This window comes from Mixophyes fleayi, chromosome 1, assembly GCF_038048845.1.
Source record: "Mixophyes fleayi isolate aMixFle1 chromosome 1, aMixFle1.hap1, whole genome shotgun sequence".
Classification (NCBI taxonomy): Eukaryota; Metazoa; Chordata; class Amphibia; order Anura; family Limnodynastidae; genus Mixophyes; species Mixophyes fleayi.
This window is the reverse complement of record NC_134402.1, coordinates 407046358-407071207: the sequence shown is the minus strand read 5'-3', so window position 1 is coordinate 407071207 and position 24850 is coordinate 407046358. Positions and strand designations below refer to the sequence as shown.

At 39.1% G+C, this 24850-nt stretch overlaps 1 protein-coding gene across 5 annotated transcripts in view; it reads left to right on the top strand.

Annotated features, from left to right (window-relative positions):
* ANKRD31 (ankyrin repeat domain 31) overlaps positions 1–24850 on the top strand; it is a 230634-nt gene that overhangs the window by 39292 nt on the left and 166492 nt on the right. For 4 of the 5 annotated variants that reach the window (XM_075181929.1, XM_075181902.1, XM_075181910.1 and 1 more), the window contains exons 4-7: positions 8033–8121; positions 9008–9054; positions 9684–9775; positions 14090–14136. In XM_075181929.1, coding sequence (XP_075038030.1) covers positions 8033–8121; positions 9008–9054; positions 9684–9775; positions 14090–14136 — 275 coding nt within the window. The remainder of the gene's footprint in view (positions 1–8032; positions 8122–9007; positions 9055–9683; positions 9776–14089; positions 14137–24850) is intronic. The other variant, XM_075181920.1, reaches the window with a different exon arrangement.

The window sequence follows — 24850 nt, the reverse complement described above, 5'->3', positions numbered from 1 at the left end:
GTGTGATAAATAAGGTTGGGTGAAATTCACTATAACTTGACAGCGTGATTTAGGGACGGACCCTAAAGGGAAACTCTTATTTTGGTAACTAATGCGTATTTGGCCATATGGGGTCCATATTGACTCATTTATAGCCCTATTGGATTCTATTCCCTTATTGAAACAATATTTTGGTCTGACTCCATTCGTGTTTAGTTTTACTACTGGGTATCTGGTGGTTTTATACTTGTGGCTGACCATGCGTCCACATGAGAAGTTTCCCTCTCTCATTTTAGTCAGCTCTTCACTACTCAAAGGTATGGGAACCAGGGCTATATTTTTACTGATGGTAGGAGTACGAGAACATACCCAGCAGTTGCTGGTATTGGTTATTTGACTAATGGCTTTGTGCAAGTGTGCTATAACCTTCTCTGGCTCTTCTAAGTTAGAAAAGGCTGTAGGAAAACATAGAAAAAGAACAATTTTTAAAGGACCTTACTCCCCTTCATGGTTTTTCCTGGGTCACCGTAGCCTTTTTGTAGTGACTGGCGTGGATCCAAGGATCCTTTCCTTCAAGTTTCACAGAAGTGGGTGTAGTCAACAGAACTTGATATGGCCCCTCAAATCGTGGTTCCAGAGACCTCCTCACGTGTCTTTTTACGAAGACGTAATCTCCTGGCACCAGGGCATGTGTTCCAGTGCAATCCTCTGGATCTGGGATTGAAGAGAAAACTCAAGAATGTATGTTAGTGAGGGACTTCTGTAGTTCTTTCACATAACTAGTCAGTTCACCTTGGTGTTTCACTAAAGATTGTGGAAAATAACACCCTGTCTTTGGCGGCCCCCCAAACAGTATTTCATAGGGGCTCAGCTTGTGTTTCTTATTAGGTGTTGTCCTGACTGAGTATAGGGCGAGGGGAAGGCATTGCAACCAGGGCATCCCTGTGCTTTTCATGGCTTTCTGTATTTTGAGCTTGAGAGTGCCATTTAGCCTTTCTACCTTGCCACTACTCTGCGGGTGGTAGGGGGTATGGAATGCTTGAGCAATCCCCAAGTCTGACATGATAGATGTCATCACTTCTCCTGTAAAAGTAGTACCTCTGTCTGATTCAATCACCTCTGGAACCCCGTATCTACATACTACCTCAGATAGCAGCTTCTTGGCTGTATTTTTCGCTGTGGCTTTGGATATCGCCCACGCTTCCGAAGAGACTGGAGAATAGATCAGTAGCTACTAGGACATATTCATATATTCCACATTTGGGTAGCTGAATGTAATCTATCTGTATGCGCTGAAAGGGGTAGAGGGGTTTAGGTGTCACCCTGGGAGGTACTGTTACTGTGTGACCAGGGTTATGTGTGTTACAGATGGCGCAGGCCTTTACCAGATTACTGGCAGCTGTGCTGAAGCCTGGCGCGATCCAGTGTCTGAATACAGTGTTAATTATTGCGTCTTTTGAAACATGGGAAGGCCCATGCACTAGAGCAGCCAGTGTAGGAAAAAGGACTCTAGGGAGACAGTGTCTGTCTGTTGTGGCCCATATGCCTTCTATGTGTTCCGCCCCCCTCTTTTTCCACTCCTCTCTTTCAGATACTGCTTCTTGCTTTTGTAGGATTTTTAGCATTTCCAGATCTATAGGGAGGGTGGGGGGGTGTTGTGGACACTAAATAGTGTTGTACTAGCGGTAAGTCTGCTGCAGCTTTTGCAGCCTGGTCTGCTAGTCTGTTCCCTCTTACTTCCATAGTCTGCTCTCTGGTGTGTGCTTTTACCTTTATGACTGCCACTTCCTTGGGCAGTTCTAATGCAGCAAACAACCTCAAAATGATTTCTGCATTTTTAATGGGTTTACCGTTAGAGGCCATAAAGTGTCTGTTCTTCCAAATACTTTGATAGTCATGTGCAACGGCAAAGGCATATCTGGAGTCAGTGTAAATGATAGCTGTTCTCCCTTCTGCATACTGACATGCACTTATAAGTGCTTCTAATTCAGCTTGCTGTGCAGATTGACTTGGTGGGAGGGGTTGCTGGAGTACAATGTCTGTTTCTGTTGTAACTGCATAACCTGTTTTGGGAGAGCCCTCCTCATAATACCTGGACCCATCTACAAACAGGAGTAAATCAGGGTTGCTAAGAGGTGTCTCTTTAACATCCCCGGGAGGTTTAGTTTCCAGATCCATTAAGGCTAGACAGTCATGATCACAGAAATTTTTTTAGTTGTGTTTCCTGCTTTGTCACAGCCTCAACACTCTCTATATTGTCTGTGTCTTCAGCATCACTTTCTATACTGTCTGTGTTTGCAGCGTCTATAGTGTTACTGTCTGTGTCTGCAGCATCTATACTGTTACTGTCTGTGTCTTCAGTGTTTGCAGCATTTATACTGTTACTCCCCTCTTTTATATGCATGCAACTTGGGAACAATGTTGCTGGATTTAAAACTGTGCATCTTTTTAGTGTAACATTTGAGGGTGTCAGTAGTGCTACTTCATATTTAGTTAATCTAGCCACTGAGATGTGTTTTGTTCTGGCTTGATTCAGTATTTCCATGACTGAGTGTGGTACCTGAATGGTGAGAGGGTGATCCAGCACTATGTCTGCAACTTTTTGTAGCAATAAAGCGGCTGCTGCTACTGCTTTTATACATGTTGGGGCTCCCACTATGACGGGGTCTAATTTTTGTGAGTAGTACCCCAATGGTCTTTGTCTGCTCCCATGCTCTTGTGTTAGTATGCCATGAGCGTGCCCTTCTTGTTCATGGCAGAACAAGTTAAACGGTAGTTCATAGTTAGGTAGCCCAAGGGCTGGGGCGCTTGTGATTAAATCTTTAATCAGCTCAAAGGCTGCTTTTTGTTCAGCTGTTGACCAAAACATATTGCAACTTCTATTCATTGGAAGTTGGATCAATGCAATCTGGATTGCCTAAATGGTCTTTTTTGCTGGAGATCTGTGAAGAAAAAAACTTTTGCATAAAGATTAACATTTATTCACTAGGAATTACAGTAACTGTTATTAATTCACGTTGAACAGCTGCTAATACGACACTTGCTTAAAAGTTTCTCTTTGTAGCTTAACTGTGATGCTATGCGTTCCATGCAATGAAAAACTGATTTCCTCAAAGAGGCAGTCCCCAATATCACAAACAGGGAATGTCAGTGAAGAGACCTGGGCGAGTGTTCAAAGCCACTCCTTTCTCATCATCTCTTTGTAAACCAAATATTCAGACATATTTCCAGATTCTGTGATTTCCATGTTTACAGTACAAATATATATATTCACAATTCTCGCTCACAGACGACATTTTATCTCGTAACAATTCTTTATGGGCATAACAAACCCTCCTGATTTCTGAGAACATTTATCAGCGCCATTTTACACAGATAAAAACAGCTTGTAATATCTCTCCATGTAAAGCTCACTCCCACAATTCTCAACTTCATTAAAGAGAAAGCTATTTTTCTCAAAAAAAAATAATAAAAATAAATATTACTTTGTTCAAATATAGAAACGGCTTGTTGGACCCCAGCCAACTTTGTTCTGAAACCAGTAATAGTGATAATGTACATTATTTACAGTCTTGTGACGGACCAAAGACTTTAAAACTTCTTTTGCATCTCTTCAAAAACATTACATTTACAACTGTACAGCTTTTTCAACCTTGAAACATGTCTCTTATAAAACGGTCAAGACAGACAAACATGGATCTCCCTCACACGCAGTAAGACGGAGATAAAACTCACATACAGAGAAAGAAAACTTAACGGCTATCTTCCAGCCTACTGCTGTGGAACTACAAGTCCCAGCATTAGACTAAATACACATTAGCTTCAACATGCTAATATCAATCAGCACTCAGGACATATTTTTCCTATTGAAAAATAGAAACATACTTGGAAGAACCATTTTATCAATGTTACATACATTGTCAGATAACAAAAAAACACAGAGTGCTTCTTATCTCAACACACTGAAATCTTTTACACAGAATAAGGGAGGGGCACATCTCACTCTTCAGCTGCGCAGCATTTAAACATACATTTTTAGTACACAACCTACTTGATTCATTGTTTTAGTCATTATATCATTTAGCTTGTGATACATTTTCTATTTCATCAGTGTCACTTAAATTTGTTAAATGTAACATATCACAGCAATCATTGTCATTCTCTAATTCTTCTGACATTTTACACCATGCAACACATCTGTCAAAATAACCTTTTTCTTTCAGTGCTTTCTCATTGTCTTTAATTAGTTTTTTCAAAAATGGAACTTTTAATGTACCGTTCTCAGACACCCCTGCGGCTTTGAACAGTTTTCTCATCCCTTTTATGAAATCCTTGCCTTTATGCTTTCGCATATACTTTATGGGGTCTAGATCCCCGTACTTTTCGGATTTCTCTCCTGTCTTGGACCCTTTATTTCCCACACTGGGATTACCTTATGGTCCAATATATTTTGAATGAGAAAACTTTTATTTGTTCCTGTTTTGCTTTACAACAAGTTTGCAGCGGGTCTGCCTTTCTGAATGTTCCTGTCTACTTTTACTAAAATCCAACAAAAAACACAATCAAGTATACAATCAAGATTATTTGCAGGGTCAACTGTGTAATCTGACTGAGTTCTGTGGTGTTATTCATGTGTATGTATCAGGTGTATGGCATAGAGAAGACAATATATCAATACATGTAACAATACAAGACAGATTACACACAAGTACCTTGATACTCTTAATAGTATCTGTTGCCAGAGTTCAGGGATCTCCGTCAATCAGACTGCAGTACCCTCGAGCTGGGATAATTCCCCCTCCACAGAGACAGCTCTAAGAGCAAAAATAAAGCTTTTTGCTCACCAGCGCTGGATTAACGTCTGTCTGTCTGGAAAGGGAGAACCCCGTTGTCGGGAGGTCTGATGTATTGGAGATCCCGGCGGCGAGCCCCCACTGAAACTGTCAGAGATGACCTAAACGGGTCCTTTCTCCTGAACTCCAGCTGCTATACCTTGTGGGTATCGATCGATAGAGAGACAGACAAAGTTCAGATGTTGGGCTGAAAATGTATCTGGTTCTGACCAGCCCTAAGTCAGAGTAGTTTTATTTATACATAGTTTCACAGAGAAAGAGAGATAAGGAATGCAAGGTTTCTCAAGGCAACTTGTCCATGTCAGCAGTTTGTGGGCATGATGTAGAGCAGATGTCTTATCACAGTCACGTAGGCCTCAAGTGGGGGTCGTGGGCTCCTGGTACCAAACTTGCTGGATGTGCACATTCTTGAGAAGAGACATGTTGGCGAGAAAGAAATGAATGTGAGGCAAAGTTCATGGAGAATATTCTGCAGCTTGCAGACTATTCTTCTTTCAATAGTAATTATACAAAATGCATTACATTAAGAAGTTCATAAAATGTATATCTCTCACACTTTCTTCTCTGATTGTGTACACTTCTCCTCTGCCTGTTTTTCTACTGCTTTAGCTATCGTGTCTGATAATGGGAGTAGTCCCAGGTCTAAGACTGGAGTGGCTTCTTCTGGGACTTTTTATACTTCTTTTAAATGTCATTCTAAGTTGCCCTGTGGATAATCATGCCCAGATGCCTTAAGCTCAGCCTGTGAGTTTGACAGGTGTCTATTGTACACATCTATTTCTTTTTTGTCATTAATCTGGCAGAATAAACATGGGCTATATCCTGAGCTCAGTCTGTTTCTGAGCTCATGCATATCGCTCCGTATTCCCAGGTGACAGATGAAGGAATTGCCTATCTAAATCCTTTGATTCTGCAACAAGGGAACCCATGCCCACCAGGTAGCACTCTGCATGGCGTTCATCTGCCCCTCAGTGGTGCCACTAAATGAGCTAGTCTGGACCCAGGTCCTGTCTAACACAGACTTCTGCTTGGGACTCGTTCTGAAAACTCCTCGCAAAAAGAAGGTGAGCAGATGGATAAATATTGAGGATTCCTTGTGTTTTGATGAGAATTCTGCGATATGGTACAGGGAGGATGATTTAGTGCACTACACATCCAAGACAGCGAGAAGTCAGCTGAGTTTGACAATACTGTTTAAGCTTTCTTTTTGTTTGTCTTTGCAATTGACTAGATTGCTTTGCGAGAGATAGACTAGTAGAATCTTTACATGTTTATCTTTTATATATTAATACTTTTGTCTACATGTTGTAGCTTCTAGTTATTTTATGAGCCTAATGCTTGCCACACTCTACAGTATAGCAGACACTATCTCGCAGTGTCTGTGGCTTGATAACTACATTAATATCTGATAATGTTACATTCAAAGTGGATTAGATCATTATTAGGTATGTTGGTAAATACAGTTTGATGATGACTGCTGTAAGCATGTGTGTTCCAACTGGAATACCAGAGCCCAGTCATGTTGGAAGGTATCCTATGTGTCTGGTCAAATTGGACACTGATTTTGTTGTGTGGCAAGCTTAAACTATGCAGGCTAAATGCTCTTAGACACATCGACAATAAAAGAATAATATCTTTTTGGGATCTAGGAAACATGGACAGTAGCAGGTGCTGTTAAAAAGTAGAGCATCACCCTCTACTTTTCTGCCTTTGATGATGTGTTCCAATTAACATATATTAAATAGTACACACTGAGTATTTTACGAAGCGCAAAATGGCCAAGGCTCAGCCCATCCATCCAAGGGGTGGAACAACTGGAGCTTGTCCACTTTGGCCACTAATGTCTAATTGGACATTAATCCTGTATCCCGGTTTATGCTGAGTGTCAGAATCTGCCGTGTCTAACTTTGAACCGTCATTACTATTATTTTTTGTGAAAAATAAAATGTTATTGTTTTTCACAAGTCAATAAGGAAAAAAAGTAATGGCGTAATGCAGTCAATGAGTAATTTATTAAGTGCAATGTATTCAGGGAATAATGTTGTATAGTAAAAAGGCCATTCCAATAAAAAAGAGATTAAAATTATTGGTGAACATCTAACGTGCTGTACATTTAACATAACATTATGACTTGTTTTTATGTAGGGACAAACGGGGAGAGAGAGAGAAAGAGGGGTGGAGGGGAAAGAGGTTAGGGGTTTACTACTGATAGTCAAGTAATCCTTCAAGTGTGATGTGACTTGTAATTTATGTTCTTAACTGGTAAACTATAATATGAATGAGTGCGACCAAATTAGCGGAAGGGTCCCAAGTCACTGAGGGAGCTCAAGGGTTAGATCCAAGGGATATGAGGAACATCAAATGGTAGATAGTGGTGGTTCAGTTTCAAAATAGGTCATCCAGGGAGTCCATATATTTTGGAAGTTAATTGGTGAGTTATTTAGAGTGGCAGTGATGCTTTCTAATCTGTATTTAGACCAAATGCTATGGATTGTTGCAGAAAATGAGGATGGGAATGGTCTTTCCAGTGTGCTGATACCGAGCATTTTGCAAGGGTTGTGTTGCGTCTGGAATTGGTCTGGGGAGAAGTGAAAATAATGGTTAGTCAGGCATTTGGGTGATTGAATTAATGAGGTTGTGAACTTGCTGCCAGTACTTCTTTATCTTAGGGCAGGACCACCAATCGTGCAGCAGGGTACCCCGGAAGCCACAGTTTTTCTAGCATCGATCTGTGGATTTTGGGAATATGGTATGTGAGGGGACCAACTGCCACCTGTAGAAGATTTTGAATGAGTTCTCTTTCGCTAGTTGGAATAGATGATTTAGCTCATCTTGATCTCATTTTTGACCATTCTTTAGGGTCCAAAATCTCTCCCATGTCCCTTTACCATGGTAGCTCATGTGTATCTTTGGTCGGAAGGTTGTGATTATTAATCAGTTGATATAGAGTGTATATGATACCTTTTGAACCTGATGAGAACTGATAAATATAAACCCTAATGGACAGTGGTGGTTAATAGATTAAAACCGCTGTTTTTCCACAGTAACCCAGAAAAAGTCGGCACGAGCTCATGATAGTCATTCATTTCTTACATAGGATTTGGGCAGGACCCCCAAAACAGCTTAATTACAGCCTTGCAAACCCCAAAGATAATTATACTTACAATAAAGTACAGTGAATTGCTAAATGTTCTCTCTAGGTCTAGGCCCACAATCACCAGAAATACAACATATGTGCGCATCTGTCACAGGGACACAAATGGGAAGCATGAAAACAGCAACAAGAGAGGTATGTCTTCAATTATTTAGCAACTTTTATATTGGTTAGAGTGTATAAAATATTCTTGTTACAGGTCTTAATTTCTAAAATGTTGGTATCAACTCAATTTGAAAATCTCACCATTAAGAATTGCCATTCTTTGTTTTCTCCATAATCCCTCTCTTTCCACCCTGAGCCTTCCTGTCATCCTTATTCAAGTGTGATAATCCTTTTATACCACTATAGTTTGTTGCAGCTTTATCCTGTTACAATGACAAGTCATCTCCTGGGTGATCAGGCTGTATAACTTAATAAGTAATACAGAACTTTTGCCTTTTACAAAGTTTAAAATTAAGAACATCTGGAAAACTATGTGTGGTTCTGCAAATGTCAAATTTTCCTCAGTATGGATCAAAGTCCTAATATGGTGACAATAAAATATGACTTACCTGTTTAATAGATCCAAGGAATGACTTCCCCATGCCACACAAACCCTGCATAAGTGTAAATCATATTTTGTTGTCATATAGGGATATGAGGTTGAAAGGAAATTTTAAAAAAATGGGTTTTACATGTCTATGGCTAAAAGTCACAGATGTTTATCAGCGCTTTCTAAATTTTAGCAACCTGCTACACGCGCCTACTTCAGGTTATATCCACTAAGCTTGTCCATACACACTAAAATAACTTTTTCAGCCATTTTTTTTTTTTTTATTGGATTGTTTTTTTCTTGGCTCTTTTTTAACTAAGTGGAAATTGTGTGTTCAGTAATCTTTAATACAGCCATTTACAAGTCATGAGATACGCAAATATGTGTGACACCTTGGTACTATATGGTGGATAATTGAGCGTTTGGTCATAATTTATTCTCTTATTTACATTATGAAAATGTTCACAATAATAATGTTTTCTACAGGTTTGTGATATGTTGTCAAAAGAGGAGCTATCTCAGTCCCTACTAAGGTCAGTGAGAATGAGAATAAACTCAAGAAGTTGTGTTATTAAGAGTCAGCATTGTGTTTATGGGGAGGGGGTTAAATACAATGTACTGTATTATGAGGTAAAATATATATTTCATTCTATTTTTTTTATTATTAAGTACAAAAATGTCTTGATTCACCTGGTTCACTTTTCCAATAGAATTTTGTCCTGAGTATTTGTTTTCTTTCCAGAAAAGAAAAGGTAAAACAGGTTATTGGTTACTATAGAAGAATGCTGGCAAATAATGATATTAAAATTAGAATTACAACAATCTGTGTTACTATATGATTTCTAAAAGGTAATTTGATAATATTAGATATAAAGATGACTGATAAATTATACCATTAAGGGTTTAAAAACAAGGTAATGTATTTTCCTGAAATTGGCAGTGGAGTGGGAATTTCCAGCATGATTACAGAGATGGCAAAAACCCTGTTGCACCTTTCTCCATTACTGCCCAGTGGAGGATGTCACTGTGAGTACATGACAACATAATCAGACTTCCTGTATTGAAAGTAGAAAATTCAGGATTTTTATTGAATGAGTGTCATCTGTGATATTGCTCATATTTGTTGAAAACACATAATTGTAGGATTTGTAATCATTTTTAGGAACTGGACAAAAGATTCAGGCAATCCCAAATCAGGAATTACATCTGGTAAAGCATCTAGTGAGGATATTTTGGATCCCACATACTTTTCTGGTATGTTTCTTTGTTAAACATCTGCCTATTTCAAGAAAGTTGTTTTGTCTTACACAAATGTATGCAGTATTGTTATTTTACATGCACAATGTATTATTGTATTGGACAGTTGATTTTTATCCAATTGCACAATATTTTTGCCAGTAGTTAACCAAATGAAGACCCAGTTTTTGCTTTGTCAACACCCTATGTAGAGATAGACATATCTATAACCCCAGGTAGTGTGTCAGGAGTCATAGTAGTTTATGGCATTTAGGAGCAACAGCTGTGCGTTTATAGACTTCCGATCCTGGGAATGGATCACCAATTAAATAGCACTGTTATTTGCAAAATTACATGTCCAGCACTGACATGCTGAAGAAACTAGACAAGGAGGTGCATTCCCCAAGATTCCCATCATTGATTAGGATTCAGACAGCTCATCTTCATGCAAAGGTTTCATTGTTTATGGCCTTTGATTAGATGTGGTAATTTAATACTTTTAACCTTAACTCCTACCTTCCTGTACTCTTGAGTCAACTACCTGACTGTAGCTTATATACATTATATACACTTATCTTCCAGCTTTACCCTCAAGACATATATCTTCATTACACGTGGCAATAGAATTAGGTGATATAAAAGCTGACACTCTTGAATTGTGGGATTGTTTCTATTTTTCCAAATAATTGTAGTCACACCTATATTCTCACGTACCTCTAGATACTAGGTTCACTTCACTCTGTTTTAAGCTATACTGTACTTGGGACATTATCACATTCGGCCTTGAACCATCATGGGGTGCCCTCGGAGCTGATAATGATCAGTGACTAATATTCACATTAAGAAATGTGTTTTGTCTTAATTTTAATATTAGATGTATTATTTGTACAAGTTTTAACAAGTGACTTTTAAGTGAGTTATTGGGTGTAGCTAGGTTTCTGACTTTGTAAAGTAAGTTTGCCTACAAGTTTGAATTAATGCACACAAGCTCTAGCATTGTGTTATACAAGTACAATTTTTACTAATTAGATTATTGAAAACTTATGCGAAGAAAACTATTTGGGGTTGATTTAATCCTTAGCAATGTGCTGCCGAACATCACTGAGATGTCTGGATGCACACTTTTCCGGATAGTACGATACCCCCACATTGTAGAGCTTCCTGTGGACCTCTACGGGGTGCAATGAAAGCTCTGAGATATTCCAGGGACAATCCACGGCACACAGCTAACAACTGGTTCAGCCCCTTTGATTTTTATTTAGAATTGTTATGATTTTGTATATATACTTAATTTGCCCTATTCATTATGTAGTGTGATTGTATATTGTATGTTCTAGTGGCTGTATTAACGTTCTGTGTAACATTCAATAATATGACTAAAGTCTTCAAAAAAATATGTCTGTGTTGTCCAGTCATTACGTTGGAGATGATACAGTCCAGATTTTCAACAGAGTGAGCACCCATGTGTACACCTGTCAACTTGAATGCACGCCAGGTTGGCATCACCCTGACGTGACCGTTCACTCAGTCTTCACCCTTCCCATAAGTCTCTGCAGCACAATGTATCTCTCCCCCTCTCTCTCTCCCCCTCTCCCCCTCTCTCTCCCCCTCTCTCCCCCTCTCTCCCCCTCTCTCCCCCTCTCTCTCCCTCTCTCTCCCTCTCTCCCTCCCCCCATATGGCAATCGGGTTCACTCTGCATTAGTCGAAAGGGTAGTAGCAAGTGTAGAGACTTTCCCATGCATGGTATTACAGCTAAATCTACACAACATGGGTCTATAATTGTCTTGCTTTGGATTTAGTAATAAAAAAGAGACTTTCTTTGAATCCCTAGGGATTCCTAAAGGTGCCATTAAGTGTAGGTATGCAACACTTAAATAAATCAGAAGACTTGTATTTTACATGTTAGATTAACTTCCCCTTTACCTTTCACTTCCTTTTTTTTTTTTCTCTTTACTGTTTCCTTGATTTTAAAATCAATAAAAATAATGGAAAAAATAATATACTCTGTCTGCAACATTAAATTTAATTTTTATGGAATTTGCATATTAAGATGCATCACTGCCCTAATCTGCAGCAACATTAGAAATCCCTTGATCCCTTTCTTCCTCTGCAACATTTTATTATTCAGTATTTTGTCAAACTCATCCAGCATTTTGCCACACATATCAATGCTCAGTTTGAAAGGGACCTTTTCAGTGTACTTTCTTAATGACCCTTTAAATTTTTTCCAATACATCATAGCTTCCTCTTGAAGTGTGAGACCTAAGTATCTTTATACAGTCCATTTTGCATCAAGTCCTTCACAGTATACACAGGAATGTACTTGCTTATTTTAGCAGACATTTTTAGTTGTTCAGTGCAGATCATCATCAACATTTATTTATGTAGCGCCAGCATAATTTGTAGCGTTTTACAATTGACAATAAGCACAGTAATAAAACAATGCTGGGTAATACAGACAGAGGCAATAAGGTCCTGCTCACAAGCTTACAATCTATAGGACAATGGGAGTTCAATACATGAGGTTAAGTGCTACATATTACATATTGGTGTAGCCATATTGTAAAGGTAGAAAGTGCTTAGTGGGCTGTATGAGTCTCTCACACAGCAAATCGGGTCAGGGTGGTCAGAGAGTTGTTGTCTAGCGTGAACTGTGTAAAGGATAGAAATAGGGTATCCTAGGGAGGTTAAAAGGGTTGTTGAGGAATTTAATCAGCTTGCCCGAAGAAGTAGATTTTCAGAGAACACTTGAAGGTTTAAACACTAGAGGAAAGTGCAAGGGAGAGTATTCCAGAAAGTGGGTACAGCCCGAAAAAAAGTCCTGCAAGTGGGAATGGAGCAGGTAATGAGTGTGTATGAGAGACGCAGATGTAGAATAGATTAAGCAGAACAGAGATGTCAAGTTGGGAGATATTTTGAGACAAATGTAGAGATGTATGTTGGTGCAGTTTTGTTGATGGCCTTGTATATTAGTAGAAGTATTACATATTGGATTTGGTAATAAACAGGGAATCCATGTAGAGGGTGACACAGTGGCTCAGCAGTGGAAGAACAATTTACAAGGAAAATCAATTTAGCCACTGCATGCTAAATAGATTGTAGCGGTGAGAGTATGATACGGGGACGACCAGTACGGATAGTATTGTAATAGTCAATTCAGGATATGATGAGTACATGAAATATTTTTTTTTTGCAGTGTCTTGTGTGAGATATGTGCATATTCTGGAAATGTTTTTTAGATGTATGTAACATGATTTAGATGTACAGCCAATGTGGGGAACATATGATAGTTCTGTGTCAAGGATCACACCTAGGCAGTGAGCTTGTGGGGTAGGATTTATTGTCATGTTGTCAACAGAAAAAGAAATGTCAGGTAGGTAATTTTGTTCGCTGGTGGGAATAGTGTTAGCTCTGTTTTTGAAAGATTAAGTTTGAATTGGTGAGAGGACATGCAAGATGAAATGGCAGAAGCCAATCAGTAGCGCAGGCTAACACAGATGGTGAGAAATCAGGAGAGGATAGATAAATGTGGGTATCATTCTCATAGAGATGGTTCTGAAATCCAAGGGAGCTTATTAGTTTTCCCAAGAGAAGTGATGTAGATAGAGAAGAGCAGAGGACCTAGGATTGAGTCTTATGGTAGTCCAGCTGATAAAGGAAGCTGAGAGGAGATAGATTCAGAGATGCTAACACTGAAAGAGCAGGGGTGAGAACCAGGATAGGACAGTTTCCTGAAACCTAAGGATTGTAATGTTTGTATGTGAAGAGAGTGGTCAACAGTGTCAAAAGCAGCAGAAAGATCTAGAGATGCATGAAGGGACATGGGAGCTGAGAGATGGGACAGTAATTTGATAGAAAGTTTGGGTCAGAATTTAGTTTTTTCAGTATAGGAGTAATCATTGCCTTTTAGAATAATGAGGATAGATACCAGTAGATAGAGAGATTATAGATTTTAGTTAAGGTTAGGATGAGCACAGGTGACAGGGAGCTACTATTTGTGAGGGCATATAATCAAAACAGGTAATAGAGTAGAAAGATAAATCTTCATCTTCATTTTGTGGGATCAAAGGGGAGAGGGTGTCAGGAAGGAATTGAACTGGCGATTTGTCGAGAAAGGATACCATTTCAAGTCCGATCAATCTTGTCCTAGAAATAAGGTACAGATATGGCATGCTATATTTCTATGCAGCAATCTGTAACAACTCTTTTTCATTCTTTGCCCATTTTTTAAATTTTTCCACAGTTCATTTTCCTCTAACCTGTTGTTCCTTTTATACTTATCTCTGCATCTTGTCATTAAAGCATACATTTGTGTGATTGTTTTTCTGCAGGTTTGTGTGAAGATTCTCAATATTTGATTCAATCAGCTGAATATGAGGTCAGTAATTTCATCGTTATTTATTATTTTCTATTTTTTTTCCTTTCACTGTATTCTTAGGGGGTATTCAATTGTCGGCGGAAACGCTGAAAATCCCGCGGTCCGCGCACTATTACCGTAATAAAGGTAATAGTGCGCGGAAAAAATGTTACTACGGTAATTTTCTCGCTGGATTTCAGCTCGCGGCTCAGGGAGCTAACTACTACCGTAATAATGGTAGTAGTTTTTACGCGGCGGAATTTCCTAACAATTGAATACCCCACTTAGTATTGGTAAAAACAACTGCTTTAGGTTTTAAAATTATTATTACTCTTCATATAATTCCAAATAGCAAAAGTTTTTGGAAACAGAAAATTGTTGTACCGAATAGATTTACAAAGCTTGTATTTGCAGCATTTTAAGGTTGTCTAACCTTATTGCAGCTTAGAAGCCATAACACTCCAATATATAAGACACCAATATGGGAGTCACTTAATTTTAGAAAGATTTGCATTTAAAGCACACTTCATGGCTAAGCATTGGAATTCTCAGTAAGGGGTAAAAATGGTAATTTTTTTTTACAAATGTATGCCTTTGTCATGGTAAATACTTGTAAATAATTTTTATTTTTTTTAATGAAATGGCCCCTTTATGCCACTTACTGTGTCAGTAATTTATTTACTAGCTCAGGTATCCCAGTTACAGACTTTGGACTTAATATTGTGCTAATGACATGCTGCTGTTTTACTAAAGTAAAGCATATATCTGCAAGCAGAAATAAGTAAACTATCATCCATATTTTGGTTGAATCGAGGCTGTTTCCCAGAGGTGGGACGTTCCAGTGATACAATCATACAGTTTTGCTTTTGCTTGTCATTCCGCACTGAATTTGTAAGTTCGTATTTCGTAGATATTCATAGAGCTGGTAATTCATTCTGCTATGTTGTGTGGTTGGAGTAGGTCTGGAAATGCTTAACCATTTTGAACATTTTGCTCATCTCTATCTGCGAGGCAAAGGAAATTTATTTCTAGTGTGTTAACCAACCTTATTAAATAGTTCATAAATCACATACATAAAACACAGAATTTCATTAATTTCTATGTTACAGTGGTTTCATTTTTATAGAGAGACCGAAATATGAATGCTGCACTGTACTTGCACACCTTTGATATATCACTTATGTCAATCACCAATATTGCTTTTGCTGAAAGCACGCTTCCTTTTATTAAGAGACTAGAGTTGTATGTTTGCAGCATGTTTAATCCAAAGTAGAGGAGAAAATATATACTCCCCTTATTTATCAGATATAAAGATGTGGTGTTGTCATAGTGACTATCACCAGCGTGAGTATTAGAATTTAACAATGAGCAGGGGTAGAAAACAACTTGGAGCTTTTAGTAATTATAAGAGCCATTTTTTACACAACACCACAGAGCTACTAAAGACGTCGGCTAATATGCACATGTAGCAGAGGGCACCAACAACAACAATAGATATCGTGAAATACAACAGTTTAAAAACATCTATATACCACAACCCTACAGCACTATCATATCTGTAGAATTGAATATTTCATGTATAATCAAAACATGCTACAATCAGGTCCATTTAACAACCTAATGAGCATCCTCTGAAAAATCCAAGACTACTTAACTAGTACTAGTTAAATACCATGTACACAGAGTCATCAGAATACCAAAAAACAGCTACCAGGGTCATCATCCAATGCCAAAGGGGAGCCACTTAAGGGCCCAGGAGATCGGTAGAGTGCGAGGTGCCCTGTGCTCTGAAGGTTTAACCGACGGCATCCCCCCCTCTCTGCTGCTTGCTCATTGCTGGAGGAAAGTGGCTAGACAACAACTTCCAATGCTCTAATTCTTCAAACTGTTTTCTGTCTGACACTATGAAAACATTAGCAAGACGTGTCTGTTATAGGTCAATAACAGTTACTGGTGGTTTTCAACCTAGCAATGAGCTGGTAGATGGTGTGTACATCAAGAGGAAAATGGGACAGTCTACTGTATGCTAGCACCAGATTGGAGGTCTGCTGTGTATTAGCTATGAGTTTTGAGGTCCCCTGTACACTAGCTACTAGATTGGAAGGTGGATTGGATTTGGAGGTTTTCTTGATATAGTAATCACCACATCGGATGCCTGTAATATATTCCAGCCACCAGATTTGGGGCTCTGCTTTGTAGAAATGCCAATAGAATGGACTCTGCCTTTCATACTAGCCATCAGAATTGGCTCTGTTCTGTATAATTTCAGAATGGGCAACAAATAAATCAAAGTCAAACCATGTGCCATTAGTTGCCAGATAAGACTCCTGACCCTTTGTCACGAAATTCACGGATGCACTTAGGATCCCCTGGATCTGCCTGACCTGACACAACAAGGGCGTGGAGTCTAACAGAACAGGTGGTCTTCGGCAGGAGCCCCCGTAAGGAGGTGTGGTCTTTGCAGCCCCTGTTCCGCAGGACGCGGCCCCTTGAGAGAGTACCAGACAGACCGGTTTGAGAGAGAATTGAACAGAGAGAGTAGTAAGTAGTACACTCACTTGAACAATGTGGGAGTCCAATATGTGGTCTGCGGCCAGGACTGTAGCCGTACACTAGGAGGTAATTCAGAGTAGATAATAAATAATTCACTGGAACAGCGTGGAAGTACAATATGTATCTGCGGACAGGAGATACTGAATTGTGGGGAATTCCAGGAGCAGAGGAAGAGAGAATGAGCCAGGTCCTGACACTTCCAGAGAAGTGAGTACAAAGAACAGGCACGTGACAGCTTGTCAGGTGCTTTAAATATCCCACAAATTGAGTGGGACGAATAGGAGGCGAGTGTGAAGGTATTAAATAGAAGAACGGGTCGTCAAAAGCAAGATGGCGCCCGCCATCGGGAGGATGCTGCAACGGCCGTCGGAGTTTCTGCCCATCCGGAGCAGGTAAGACCGCCAGTACCCGCTTGCGGGTCCAGCGTGTGACACCCTCACCTACAAAGCTCTCAACCAATCCACCACCCTACATCTCCGACCTCATTTCTATCCATACTCCTTGACGTAACCTCCGCTCTGCCAGCGACCATCACCTTGCTACCACACTGATTACCTCTTCCTGCTCCCACCTCCAGTACTACGCCTGAGATGCTCCCCACCTGTGGAACGATCTCCCACATTCCGTATACGTATGGCAGCATAATTTTATATCTCGCTTTTTTGAGCGTAAATTACAGCTATTTTGCGGCCAACTCTGTATCAAGCTCTTACGCTTCTATGTATTTTATGGGTTGCATTAGGAAGATGTAATACATTGAATACTAGCGCATACTGTTATTTACTAGGAATCCTCCCACACATTTTGGGTTATCTATCAATGCATGAAATGCACACTTGCCTCTGAACTGTCTAGATTTAGGTGGAACAGTCTTAAGTTTAGGGGGCTGTCCTGGCATCTTGCGTGTTTATCTCAGCTCTTGGAGGTATATCTGGTGAGCGGCTGCTGCGATTGTCTGAAGCAGGTGTCTCTGGTGTGAGCTGCAATTCAACTGTGTTTTCATGTGAGGATGAGGGTTGAGGCAATCTAGTGCTTTGGAAGCGATGGGCGTCCCCAAACCTACGTGACCACACCACCTTTTGGTGTAGTAAATTTGCCCAGATCACCTCAAAAGACAATGTTGAAGGTTTCGCTTTCAAATTACTTTCATGTATTTCTTTTTTTATTATTCTAGCTCTCTCTGATTAAACCATTTTTATTGAAAAACACATTTTATTTATTCAAAACCATCTGCATTAATATGGGGATGGTTTCCCTTTGCTATAACAGCCTCTACTGTTTTGCAAAAGCTTTCCACTAGGTTTTGGAACATGATCCTACAGCATCCATTTAGCCACAAGAGCCTTAGTGAGGTTAGGCACTGATGTTAGGGAATAAGACCTGGCTCGCACCATTGTTCCTCCTCCACCAAACCTTACAGTTGGTCATACAAGAGCAGTTTCTTCTGTCTCACTGCCAGCCGTTGAAGTGTGATTCCACTGCTCCAGAGTCCAATGGTGGTGTGCTTTACACCACTCCAGTCGATGTTTGGCATTGTACATGGTGATCTAAGGCTTGTGTGCGGCTGCTTGGCCATGGAAGCTCAATATATAAAACTCCCAACAAACTGTTCTCCAGAGGCAGTTTGGTACTTTGGAAGTAGTGAGTGTTGCAACTAAGAACATACAATTTTATGCTCTTCAGCACATCGGTCCTGTTCTGTAAATTTGTTTGCCCATCTGCTTTGCAACTGAGCTATTATTGCTCCTAGACATTTTTACTTCACAATAACAGGACTTACACTTGATCAGTTAGCTCTAGCAGGCAGCAATTGACTGATTTATTGAAAATGTGGCATCCTATGACAGTGCCATGTTGAAAGTCACTGAGCTCTTTGGTACGAGCTTGCATGGCTGTAAGCTTGATTGTATGCACCTGTTAACAATGGGTGTGGCTGAAATGGCCAAACACAGTAATTGGAAGGTGTCCACATACTTTTAGACATGTAGTGTATCTTCACCCTTGGTAAAAGGAGATGGCAAAATGTGCGCAGGACACATGCCAGGAGTGTGTTTTTTTAAGAAAGATAGTTCTTAATCTTAAAACTAATATAAATCTATTAAAACACTAGGAGCATAGGTGGGGAAAATCGAATGAATACAGGAGAATATACAGAAATTTGGAAAATGAAATTGGAGAATATATAATAGCAGGCAAGGAGAGAACATTGACAAATCAAAAACTTTTAGGGGAGTATAGATGGATGTGAATTTTAAAGTAATAGAAATGTACTAGCCCCAGAGTGATAAACACTTGGAGAATAATACTAGAGTAAAGCATCATAATACACCACACCTCCCTCTTGTGTGTGATGAGGAGAAAGAGAAAAATCTATTCAATTATGCCATTTGTAAGTAAGTGCTGAGACATTAAGTAACATCATTCTATTAGTGAGTCACTATATATTATATTATATATACCATATTAAATGTGAAGATGACAATAGTATAATGTTACAAGTACAGAAAATGACTATGGGGTTTTTAAAATCTGGATATAATAAAAGTTAGGATGTTAATACATACTAATGTATCAATGTGACGCAGTTTAACAAGTTACACAGAATGCTAAATTATTGTTGCCTGTTCTTCAGTGGATATAATTGGAAATAATAAACTGTCTAACAAGCAAAATAAGGAAAAAAGAGTATGGTATTACACAGCAAAAAGTATTAAAGTCCAAATTTGTGGTTAACGTAAGACGGAAAATTAAACAACGGACTACTTTACTGGTTTTAAAATGATGGAATTTTAACGAGTCACAAGCTAACATTTAGTCACATGTTATGTTTTATATTAAGCAAAGATATATATATATATATATATATATCTATATCCTGATGAGAGAAGAAAGGATTAACACTTACACATTCATCAAAAAAGCAGTTGTCATCTAAAAAGATGGAAAAACAATATACCCATCTCCCAGTTAACAAGAATCTGACGTAACTGTGTGGATATAGAAACTTTTGAAACACAGGCATCGACTTTAATAGATAGATTTTTAGAACGTGGATATCCAGAAAAACTTCTGGTAGACTGTTTAGAACAAGTTAGAGGGTTTGATAGAACTGAATTAATACAATATAAAGAAAAGAAGGAAAATAAATTCAACACAATTGTCCTTTTGTTACAAATTATAATATAGCGAATCAACAGATAACGAGGATCTTACAAAAACACTGGTCAGTTTTGAAGTTGGACACGTTATTATCTAATATGTTACCGGAAAAACCGCAAATTATTTTTAAAAAACCTAAAACATTAAGATCAATACTAGCTCCATCACATTTGAACGAATTATCTAATAGAAATAAAAGTTGGACGATTTCCACAAAAGGCTTCTACCCTTGTGGGCATTGTAAAGCCTGTAAATATGTACATAGTAATCATAAAACGTTTTCTGATTCTCTGAGTAAAAAAGAAAGAAATATTCAGTGCTTTATGAATTGTAATACCACATATGTGGTGTATCTATTAGAATGGGGATGCGGAAAAAAGTATATTGGGAAGATTAAGAGAGCTGTTAAAATAAGGGTGTTTAAACATCTATGTAATATTAGACACACAATTGAAAATCATAGTGTTCCAAGCGCTAATCCTGAAACTATATGATTCAAGGCGATAGAACATATTGAGGTGAATATAAGAGGAGGAGATCGTCTCCTAAAATTGGCCCAGAGAGAAACATATTGGATCTACACTTTGAATACATTTGCTCCGTGGGGGTTAAATGAAGGCTGCAAAATCACACCTTTTGTATAAAAGCTGTTATTAACAAAAGTTTGTTTTATGCTATTTTTATAATCATGTTTTATTATCATGTTTGTTTGTAAATTGTTATTATTCTGTTTTTATGTAATATGTATAGTATGGAGTATGTATTCCTAAACACCGATATGTGATATGTGCATATGTGAAGTAAACTGGTGTACGAATACTTATCTCGTTCACCTGTGATGTTAATTAGGATTATCCTAGAAATAGGTGATCTTTAGAACTGAGATCCACACCTCCTGACAAAGTCCTTCGAGATGAAACGCGTAGAGGTGCTTGTGGATCATATGCTATAGCTTCGATTATGATGTCCGTGTATGCAGACTAGAAGTGAGCTCTATGCCTGAAACCTTTAATCATCCGGTACATGCAATTTTATTCTTTTGAATACATTTTTTACTTGGATAACACACCATGGAAGCGCCCCTGTTTGTTTGATGTTTTAGAATTTGGCTATTCCCCCGTGGAGATTGGGTGGTAAAAGGGAAGGACGCGCAGAGGAAATATCTGCTAGTGTTGGATTTCTGTGGAACATTGATCTACCACGAACTGGCACGATATTGAATTTTATTGTCTATATACTTTTTGCTGTGTGCACTGTTTGTTGTATATAGATAGATGTATATGTTTATATATAAATGTCTAGTGGCGTGTGTTAGTCTGTCTGTCTGTGTGTGTGTGTGTGTGTGTGTGTGTGTGTAAAAAATAAAACCAAGCTGCAGTGCCACCTGCTGGGCGGAGTTATACACTGACCTACTAAATTCTTAGTGTGTGTGGAAAAAAAATTTCAGAAAGGGCTGAAATTTGGCATACTAAGATGTTTTTAATTTGTTAATTTAATTTGTTAATTGTTAAAAGTGTTTATAAAGATTTAAAAAAAAATATATATATATTTTTCTTGAAGGAGAAGTGACAGTTGGGAGTGGTTGGTGGTTGCCGGGGGTGACAGTGGGGAGTGGTTGGTGGTTGAGGCCTGGGCTATGGCCCAAATGCATGACAAGAACCTTTTTAACACCTTAAGTAGCTTGATTTGACTAGAATGCATGAGTATCATGCACGGGTTAACTTGTGTATATATATATCTAATATATATAAGCCTAGCGGCGTGTGTTAGTGTGTGTGTGTGTGTGTGTGTGTGTGGAAAAAACTATTTTCTCAGAAAGGGCTCATCCAATTGACCTGAAATTTGGTATACTGACATTATTTGACAAAAAAATTATAATAGTGAAGTCAGTTAACTTCCATCATCCCCCCTTCCCCCCGTGGGAGGGGTATTAAAGGCTAAATTTACCAGCTCAAACTCTTGACCGTGTGGGTATTTATTTACAAGAGCCTGTGTTTGGTCATGGACAATTGTATGTCACATTTTCACAAGTACGGAGAAGCAGTGATGTGAAAGTGCAGGTTATGAATACTGCCCTTCAAGGAAGACTGATTGAGCACAGCGATAAGGTGATTAGCAGAAACGTTGTGTATCGAGAGGTTTTAGAACAGTAAGACGATGGAGATTAAGGATGTGGCGATGAAGATGAAGGATGAGGTGATGGAGAAGAATGATGAGGTGGTGACATGTGGACAAAACCACGTTAAAAAAGGGCGCTTACGTCGGGAAGTAACGCTCTTCCCCTGAGGAGGCCTGGGCTAGGCCCAAATGCATGACAAGAACCTTTTTAACACCTTAAGTAGCTTGATTTGACTAGAATGCATGAGTATCATGCACGGGTTAACTTGTGTGTATATATATATATATATGTATATATATATATATATATATGTATATGTATATGTATATATATATGTATATGTATGTATATATGTATATGTATGTATATATATATATATATATATATATATATATATATATATATATATATATGATGTGTCAAAAGCACTAGGGGGTACTTCAATTATCTTCAGTGCAGATCTCTTTGGTTTTGGAGTTCAAAGGGTACTTAAGGCACGCTAGGCCTGAGTCATTAAGGAAAGCAGAGCATAAAAAAGGAGTAAATTTGCACCTGGGCAAAACCATGTTGCATTGGAGGGGGAGGTAAATTTAAAATGTGGGGAAAGATTTATAGCTGGAGTAGTGTATGTCCTAGATTAACTTTAAATTTCAGTGTAAAAATAAAGCTATCAAGAATTTGTGTGCTACATGAAAATGCAGCCAGTATTTAATTTGTGTGCAAGATAATAAACTAATTTGCACCCCTTGCATTGTAATATGGTTTGTCCCAGAGAACATTTACTCCTTTCTTTTGCCTTACGTTCCTTAATAACTCGCTGTGTTTTACAGTCTTCAATACACCGTTTAGATTTTAGAACACAATGGGCTTTATTTACAAAGTGCAAAACAGACAAGGCGCAGTGCAAAATCCTCTTTGGTATTGTTCACCCTGATTTGCATAAGTATGTCTAGATTTCTGCCGAAGGGGAAATGGAGTTTGTGGGAGAGCAGAAGTGTTCCCCCGGCAGATAGGAGAATTTAGACACCATTTGTCACGGCAGATAGGAGGACTTAGGTGACATTCCTAACTAAATGCACCTAGTTTTGCAAGAGCAGAACATAATTGAGATTTCATTTTGCATAGTAAGATTATTGAATATAAATAAAATGGTGGAGAGGGTGCATATTTAGCGCCATTCCTTGCTTTTCAGAAAGGCATACATAAATCAAAATTTCACTCTGACTATCATAATTAATGTACTCCGTGTGCAAAACCAAGGCATTTTGAAGCTCACATCCAGGGCACAGTGAAATCCGCTGTAGTGGGGAGAGCACCAATGGCGCTTTCTGCCGCATCCTCGCTAAACTTATGGGTCCCGGTTAAAGGGTCACTCGGTCACCAGGGCAATGAAAGCAGGCCAGGCCAGGATCTGCGGCAGCAGCTCAAATCCCCCTACAGTGGGCGAGACGGAGCTGCCGGCGGTCCCTGCTCGCTCTGGTCTCAGACAGGACAACAACAGACAGCGTTGGAGACACAGGTGCTGGGCAGACAGTCTGGTAGGGAGCTGTATTGGCTGCAGCTCCCAACAGATACAGTAATTCGGGACACCATTTTACAAGGGTAAGGATAGGGAAGGAGGTGCTTCACTACTGGGAGGTAACACCTCCCCTTCTTGCCGGGCTTTCCTCTCAGTGCAAAGCCCGCCATTCTCACAGCTCCCTCAGTCTCTGCAATGTCTGTTAACTTTTCCTAGGTTGGAAAATTATTGATTACTGCATGTGTGAATTTGTGTTTGTCACTGTATTCATGCTGCTGGATAATTGACTGTTTTTGCCTTATTTTCTCACTGTATATCTATATATTTATCATCATCACCATTTATTTATGTAGCGTCACTAATTCCGCAGCGCTGTACAGAGAACTCATTCACATCAGTCCCTGCCCCATTGGAGCTTACAGTCTAAATTTCCTAACACACACAGACGACAGAGATAGAGACACTAGGGTCAATTTGATAGCAGCCAATTAACTGCCTAGTATGTTTTTGGAGTGTGTGAAGAAACTGGAACACCCAGAGGAAACCCACGCAAACACTGGGAGAACATACAAACTTCACACAGATAAGGCCATGGTCAGGAATTGAACTCATGACCCCAGTGCTGTGAGGCAGAAGTGCTAACCACTTAGCCACCATGCTGCCCATGTATTGCTTGAGTACTGTCTTGTTACTGTATACGTTACTGTACTCTCACTGAATAGTGGGTACTACCTTGCACACACTTGCACATGTATATTTCTATCTATATATTTGCATAGATTTTAATGTTGTGCCACTCATTACTGTAATATTGTGTGTATAATCTGTTAGATCAATCTGTTATAGACTGTTTTCTACAGTGTGTCTCTTGTGCTTTCACTTTTCTTTTCTGTGTTTACATTATGTCAGAAAGAGGAACAATTCCATGTCCAAAGCTGCCAGAGCCAGCTCAATGGTGTATTTCACCTTTTCCAGGTGTCAAGCAAAGTTACTTAGTAAGTGGTCAGACCCTGATGCTCGGTGCAAGACTTGTGAGTCTTAGGACCTGGGTCTGCAAATGTCTGGAGGGGACGCACGTGACCTGGTGGAGCCGTCCTGGGCTAAAAAATTGGCAAGGTCCATTGGGGAACTTAGATGAGACACTGCACAGTGTGGGATGGTAGGTGATGACATTTTTCCCGACTCCGTTAGGGGCTCAATATATAGCCTGGGAGGATTAGTCCTCCAGTAGACAAGGAGTGGAAGACCTTGTTATAGCGGTTTGACAGTCCTTTAATATTGCTGAGGTGAATCAGCCCATCCCACAGGTTTACCTGTTTAAACGGAAAAAGAAACAAAGGTTTTTTTTCCCATCTTTGCCACAGTTGGTAGAAATTTGGGGGGAG